We start from the raw sequence: 7,903 nt of genomic DNA, 5'->3' as shown, positions 1-7,903 counted from the left end.
AATATTGAACGCGCAATATCTTCAACAGTATAAACTTTAAAAAGAAAAGTTTAGAATAAAGATTTTATAATATTTTTAGATTTAAAAGTTGAGTTATTAACATTTTATTGTTTAAACCAATATTAGAAGAGATACCGGTCAAATAATCAATAAGTAAATCGTCAAAGTCGTATAAGTATATCATAAACGGTTAGTGATACAAAAAAAAATTTTTACAAAAAAGACAGAAAATTTATTTATCTACAATAAAGAATATTACCATTTTTGGTCTAATATGGAGATATAGCCCAAAACGATTTTCCTTAAAATGGATGCACTTCTCTCGCTTATTTTTGTAAGGATTTTGTGCATTTACATTCAGTATATGATACTAAACCTATTAAAAAATAATAATAATTCCTGTAATTGAATGCAGAAAAAAGTCTCTGTAGACTAAAGCATATCTACTAAATTTTTATATACCAGTAGGTATGTATTTCATCTTATTCATCTCGATAATGTATATGATTTTACTTTCTAAAATTCCTTGGTTGTAGTTGAACCAGTTTCATAATTAAATTACAAATTTTCTTATATGATTGTATGTAAAATTATTTTTTCACGTGTTCATTCATTCACTAATCAATCAAAATCAATTGTTTTAATAAATAAATCAATCGATTTATTTATATATATTATTCTAAAACATAAAATGTCTCTGGAAATTCTACGTATCTGTAAAATATATTTATTATAAAATTCTGAACCATAGATATAAAAGAAGAATTAACATAAAGCCCGCACATGATTTAAAAAAGTTTTTTTATAAAGTTTTCTAAGCTATTATCGTTTTTCATTTACTGATGAAAATAAATCGTACTTGCAGCCTCTAGTTGTTCTAGTTTTGAAAATTTTTCGAATTTCTTTGTAGAAAACTTTTTTTATTTAAAATTTTTCACAAGACTAATTAGTTGAAACAATCAAGAAACTATTTGAAACAATGGATATACAAATTTTGCTAAAACTTGCTCCCTGACGGGAAAACAATGATATTTACGAAAAAAATATTTAAAGACAAAAGTTGTTTATTTTATATAAGGAACATTTTTCATATCTAGACTTTTCTTCTCTCTTTAACGTTCTACAAGATAAATCCTACACACTCAAGACGCAATTGATTCATGTGGCTCATTTACGAACTTAAACTATTTGATATCTCTAAGCTTAATAAGTAAATCTAAGGTTTATAACTTACAGCAAATTATACATTTCATGAAACATAAAAAAATTTTATAGTATATAATACATATAAGTCCATTTCTTTGTTAAAAATGCCATGACTTTCAGAAAACATGCCAGCCAGATTCCGTATAATCGACATAAAATGGAAATTTTGGTTAATTTCTACTAAGAGAACAAACATGTTGCTACCTTTTAAAATAAAAGTGGCATCATATTCTCCTTATACAAATGATTGAAAATTTCTTCTTTAACCTAATTTAACAAAAATCAAATTTAAATTTTATTTTTGTTTTCATTACCATCGGTGGTTGTGGTGGCTTGGTAGAGTACGTTGGACTTCTAATCCATTGGTTTAGAGTTCAAAGCTCAGGCATAATGAGGTTTATTATTTTTTATTAATTGTGTGTGGGGGGCGTGATTAAATTATTTTAATATTTTTAATGAATATAAATCATGAGCCAGATAGCTAAAAATGTTGCGCATTTACAAAAAACTCCTAAACTTAACCAACACTTCCGAAATTGTTTCGATTAAGTTAAATTGGGTCTCTCAATGAAAAAACCTACTCAAAAGCAAAAATAAATGCTACTCTTGAGAAATTTCAAAGATACTACGCGGAACAAGACCTTGAAAGGCCTTGTCAACATATAACCCGTTATTTAGGGATCTTATAGCCACACATGGATATCAGAACTATTTAACTTTTAACTATCCTTCTTTTATTCGAGTATTTGCACAATTCCGTACCTAGTGCTAGAAGTCCGGGTTCGAGTCCTGGTTCGAGTGTATTTTTTCAATTCTCTTTAATTTAGATTGCTAGACAATATATTTGTCAATATTTAGTTTACACTGTATGCATCATATTAAAAATCATCAATTATAATCGAGAGACCATAATGTAAATAAATATCGTATACATGATTAAAAGTAAACAAAAACAAAAAGTAATAAATTTATTATTATTTTTATTATTATTATATACATAAAAATTCAAAACCCATTTCTTTGTTAAAAATACCACGCTTTTCAGAAAACATTCCCGATTCCGTATAATCTAACATCTTTACATTCACCGATCAAAAATATCTACTACAGCAGACTTTGAACTTTAAAGGCTATAGAAGCGGAATTTAAAGTGAAGACTACCTTATTAAAATATCAGATAACAAATATTTATATTATACTGTAAAAAATGTTTTTATCATGAAAGCAAGTAAATATTTTCTTGTTTCAAGAAAACTTTTAACCAATCAAATATTTATTTTCTTTAATTAATAAGGATAATAGTCAAGTAAACGTTTGACTTGAATCTAATAATTTTTTATACTGTGTAAACTTAAAATAAATAAATATTAAATTTTTGTCCTACAAATATTAATTTTTTTTTTTTTATGTAAGATTTTTTAAGTTTTCGACTATATTCAGAGAAAGTGAATACAATGTTCTAAAAAACAAAGCTGGGAATTTTTCTCTTAATATTAAATATTAGGAAATATTAGGAAATAAATTAAATAAAGGAAATTTTAATTACATGTAAAAAATAAATTTTTGTCTTATAAATAATGTTTTTTTTTTCTTTTTTTATAATTTACGCCTTTTTTCAATACGAATTTGGTAACCATTCACTGGTTTCATAAATATTTCCAATTTTAATGGAATGGTTTCAATATTTTCATTTGAATAAATCCTATAACTTCTTAGAATTGTTGATAAAACACATTTCATGGATTGATAAGCATATTTTAATCCTAAAAAAAGAAAAAAAGTTGGTGATAAAAATTAGATGATTCCATAGGCTTTCACCCTACACAATAGAACATGCGTATTATTTTGCGTATTATTTGTGTGGGACTTCATAAGAATGGCGGAATGATTCAACTAGGTACAGAATGAGGAGGGGTTGATTCAAACAATCTGAATAGAAATATACGTACCAATACAATTTCTAGGCCCACCACTGAACGGTAAAAATGAATACGGATGTCTTTTAGCAATTTCTTCGGGTAAAAATCGATTTGGATCAAATTTATATGGGTTTGGATAAATTTTTGGTGAATGATGTATTGCTATTATGCCAATGATAGCTCCACTATTTTTTGGCAGTGTAATTGTATCAGTCAATTTTAAATCCGTTGTTATAGAACGCATTATTACAGCACCCGGTGGGAAGATACGCATTGTTTCCTTTATCACCATTTCTAAATAAGTCATTCGTTTTACATCTTCATTTGTGCATGGCCGATCGGATTCACCGAAGATATCATAGATTTCTTCATAAACTTTTTCCTGTAATTTCAAAGTTTCTTGTGCATTAATTAATGTAAAATTGTTTTTATGATTTTTCGTATATGATAAGCCCTGTTTAGATAGTGCGAATTACGACTTTCACGACCGTGAATAGCGACCAAAAAGTACTACATACGTTTTCATTAATAATAAACACTGCTTGTGTTGTATTTGGCGGTATTTTGCCAATAAGAAATATTGCAAATATTTATAAGAAATTTCCAAAAATGTTAATATTTTTGTTTGCAAATTTTTGTAAAATCACTAAAAGTCTTTCGAATCATTGAGCCCAACTTGAACTACATAAACTTTTACAAACTGAGGCCAGTAATTCACGCTATGTAAAACAGGCTTTAAATCATCACTTAATTTACTTGAATATCTTGATACATTCCTAAAACCATTAAAACGAAACTATTCACAGATGCAGTCGTATCGTTTCCCGCAATCATCATTGTATCAACTTCTTCTCGTAGATTTGTTTCAGAAAACTTGAATCCAGAATCTCCTAATTCGATTAAGTAATCTAAAAATGCTTTTCGTCTCGAAAATAATCCGTCTAAAAATTAATAAATTATAAAACAAATTTTTTTTTTTTAAAGTTGGGACTACAGACTGAAAAATTATACACAAAAAAAAAAAAATTAGATCAGATTTGCAGGTTTTGAAATATTAAAACGTGGTCAAGCTGATTTTTAGTCTTGGGATATTTTGTAGGTGAACTTTTGTCTCCAAGCATGATTTGTCCGAAATGTTTTTCACGAATATTTATCCGGGAATTTTTGTAAGGATCTGTAGTCCCGTAACCAGGCAAAAAATATGGTTTACCATCGTTATCTTCATGATTTTCTTCCTGGTAAGTTTTCTGCCGACGTTGCATATATTCACCCATTTTCTTTTTGATAACGTTATCAGTAATACTATGTAAAAATTTCACATTTTCCTTCTGTTCACGCCCTACGGCCGTCAAATTAAATATGAAATCTTTTTGAAGCCATACTTTAGTTATCCGCTCAAATTCTATTTTCAATTGCCTAAAAAATTTTTAAATACCGATTCATTTTGCATCTTGAAATCACAGGCAGTGCGCCTTATGAGGTATGGAAATATTTTATATTTCTGGGGATCAGATCAATTTTACGTAAAATTTTACGTAAAAGATTTGATCCTACGCGAGGATCTAAAAAGAAATAAATATGGGGAAATTGACATGGAATATTCCGTTGGCGAGATCTGTGCCCATTGATTATAATAAAATTGTTCAACGCGGCTAAAGAAGTTTTCACTCCAATAATTATGTTGGTTACCTCATGGCACGATGAACATATTCTGTATTCCCACCCAATTGTGCTGAAATTTTATAACCCATGGCCGTTTCTGAAATATTGAAGAAAAAGATACAAATTATATAAAACTTCTGGAAATAAATATTTCAAATTATACCACAAATAATATCCAAAGTACATGGACTCATATACTTGAACACATCGAACGAATTCTTAGTCAATTGTTTTTCCAAGATTTTTACCAAAATTTCACTTTGTATTACAAATACATCCATAAAACTTTCAATCATTTTCATGTTGAATGTTGGTTGGATAATTTTTCGATGTACTCTCCATTTGGATACTAGAAAAATTTCCATACATTAAAATTGTCCAAGATATTTAATGAGAACTCGCGATTTCAAGCAAACAGAGCGATTTCAAGCGACATTTGAAAACAAAAAATTACTAAAATTTATTACCACATTAGGTTAAATATAGCATGTTTTATTCAAAGTGACCGCAGTCAAATTTTTTTACCTGGTGCTGCAAATAAGCCTGTACCAGTCCATGGAATCGTTAATTCATACGTTTTATCCTTTTCCAAAGCTTTATTTAGAACAATTTCAACATGTTGTGGTTCAAAAACAACTGTATAATATCGGTATGCAAACCATAATTTCATTGGGCTTTGATATTTGTGCATTAAATATTTGATCATGGTAAGGATATCTGGAAATAAACTCAATTACAAAACGAACGAATTTTTAATTAGAAAATAGTCCTTAAGATTGTTGTCTGGCTATGAACAAAGTATAAGAAATTTTTTTTTTTTTTACTTATTAAAGATATTATAATACAATTAGCATACAAGTTTGAAGTCGATTGACCCCTTCTAGCTCGAGATAAACTTAATTAAAGTTCGTATCATTAACAGCAAGTGCATAGAAGAGGTTGTGCTTTTAGCTTTTTTAGTTCTAGAAAAAAAAAACTGTCGGAAATTTTCAACTCAATTTTGAAGCAGATATTTTCAACCGATTGAGCTGAAATTTTGTTTACACGTTCAGTTTGGATGACAATGCATTTTTATGATAAGCATGATTTTCCCATTGCTTCCCCAATATTTGATATAGATGCCTATTTTAGTTTTAAATAAAAAATTTAAATAAAAAATAATTTCTAAAGGACAAGATTTTATTATACTAAAAAGGAGAAAATAAAATCGAAGGAGTCACTTATGACTATTTGTAAAAGCTTGAGCCGCTTAATATAAAATAGCAACAATGATCTCAGAAAAAATTATTTGTATTTACAATATTGAAGGAAGACAAACACCTTAAAACGGTTGATGCAGTAGAAAAATTTAAAGATTGCATAAAATCACTATTTTGTCAGTGCGTAGAGCAACGACCCTCAGGTTTACAGGTTTCGTGAGAACGTCCTCCGTTCACCAGAATTTCTTTCTAAAGAAAATTTGTTAGGTTAAGCATAATTAATCCAATGTTAATTATTATTAATGTTATCAAGTGGTCATTGTGTGCGACAAATTCCCTGTCGCGTCCATCATGGTCAATTGAAAACGCAGCCTTTTCGAAAAAAAATCGTAGAGGAAAATTTGTAGACTCGTCAAAAGGAAACTACTCACAAAGTCTCAAGCACGTATTTATCATTTAAAAAAACCCGTGTTACCCATGTTTATTTTTATAATTTGTCAATTTGTATTTTTTATCCAAATTTTAGATTTGTTTTTTCATTAAGAAAAACGAGTAGTGAGAGTTAGTTATCAGAGGATAAAGATAATAGAGATAATTTAAAGTAAGTTCACGGAAATATTATCTTATGTCATAATAAATATCCTGATCAAACTAAATGTAAGTAATGAACGCACATAATTTGGTTGGCTACTAAATCAGTATGTCTTTTTTAAACTGAAAAATAAATTCTTTAAAGAAAAAAGCAAATATTTGACTTCTAAAATTAAAACCTCAAATTTTCAGAAAAATATCTATTATATTTATAATGTTTTCCAATAATAAGGTACGAAAACCAATATATTGTACCAATAATAAGGTACGAAAAGAATATAGTTCCTACCGGGCGGGGGTATCAAGACACTTCTCGTTTCTGTGTTATTTGCTTATTTGATTGGTTTTTTTGATTAAATCGGATAATTTTTAGGCTTTGAAAACACTGGATTTTATATAAAAATTAAAAATAAAAAACATAAAATTTACCTTGTGTCGTTCCACGAAATAAATGTGCGTTACCCAATATTGGCAATGATATTGGACCATTTAATTGTTTTGCTAACAAAAAGAATGGACGATTTTGTATATAAAATAATATTTCATATACACTTATTAAAACTATCAATAATATAAATAATTCGATGAACATTTTTGTCGATCAATTTTTTTTTTTTTTAATTTATCAAAGTAAATAAATTTATTTAAAAAGAATTAAAAATGTAATTATAATATAATAATGTAATAATTAGTTTCACATTCGTTTCAATTTACTATAGTTTTTTCACCATGGGCAACGTTTTAACTATAAATAATCCATTGACTACTGACATTGATATGATATAATAATAGGACAGATAATAGCAAAAATTATCACAATTATTTTACAGGACAATTATTTTTAATTTACATTCATAAGTATTCATTATTTTTTTTAATATGTTATTATATTGTCTTTAGCATGCTTTTTAAAATATATTACTAGCTTGAAACCCGCCCACTTTACTGTAAAAACCACCACTATATAGCCTCCAAATCTCTTGATCTCAGTTATCTCCCTTGTATAACATTTGAAGGGATTGTTTTACGCAACTAAAACATATGCATAGTTTTCAATTTTTTAAATTGTAAAATAGTCATAATTCATTGAGTATATTAGAAAAGGTGTGGCTCTGAATTTTTTGACATTTACTATTTTAAATTTTTACAGAAACCTTTAATTTATGGTTCAAAATGATGATTATAGATCTGCTCCATCTATAATCATCATTTTGAACAATAAATAAAAGATTTGTGTAAAAATTTAAAATAGTTACTGTCAGATTAAATTTAATTTTTTTTTTTTTTTATATATATATCTTTACAAATTATAGCTCATGTGTTATT

The 7,903-nt window shown here is 27.5% G+C and overlaps 1 protein-coding gene across 1 annotated transcript; it reads right to left on the bottom strand.

The window, feature by feature from the left end:
• Positions 1-2,802: 2,802 nt before the first annotated feature.
• On the bottom strand, positions 2,803-7,169 carry LOC123296239 (cytochrome P450 4C1-like). Its single transcript, XM_044877701.1, has 8 exons — positions 7,007-7,169; positions 5,313-5,504; positions 4,951-5,136; positions 4,815-4,884; positions 4,336-4,541; positions 3,882-4,066; positions 3,156-3,507; positions 2,803-2,969 (listed from the first exon to the last, which is right to left on the bottom strand). The coding sequence occupies exons 1-8, from the start codon at positions 7,167-7,169 to the stop codon at positions 2,803-2,805; spliced, it is 1,521 nt and encodes a 506-aa protein (XP_044733636.1).
• Between the last annotated feature and the right edge of the window lie 734 nt (positions 7,170-7,903).

The sequence above is a fragment of the Chrysoperla carnea genome, chromosome 3 (assembly GCF_905475395.1).
Source record: "Chrysoperla carnea chromosome 3, inChrCarn1.1, whole genome shotgun sequence".
Lineage (NCBI taxonomy): Eukaryota > Metazoa > Arthropoda > Insecta > Neuroptera > Chrysopidae > Chrysoperla > Chrysoperla carnea.
The sequence above is the reverse complement of the archived record's forward strand: the minus strand, read 5'-3'. Positions and strand labels throughout refer to the sequence as shown.

Coding starts and splice junctions, on each gene's coding strand:
- LOC123296239 (XM_044877701.1), bottom strand. CDS start 7,169: ATGTTCATCGAATTATTTATATTATTGATAGTTTTAATAAGTGTATAT. Junction 4,542..4,814: donor TATGTTCATCGTGCCATGAG/GTAACCAACATA, acceptor AAAATTTTTTAG/GCAATTGAAAATAGAATTTG. Junction 4,067..4,335: donor AAATCATGAAGATAACGATG/GTAAACCATATT, acceptor ATTAATTTTTAG/ACGGATTATTTTCGAGACGA.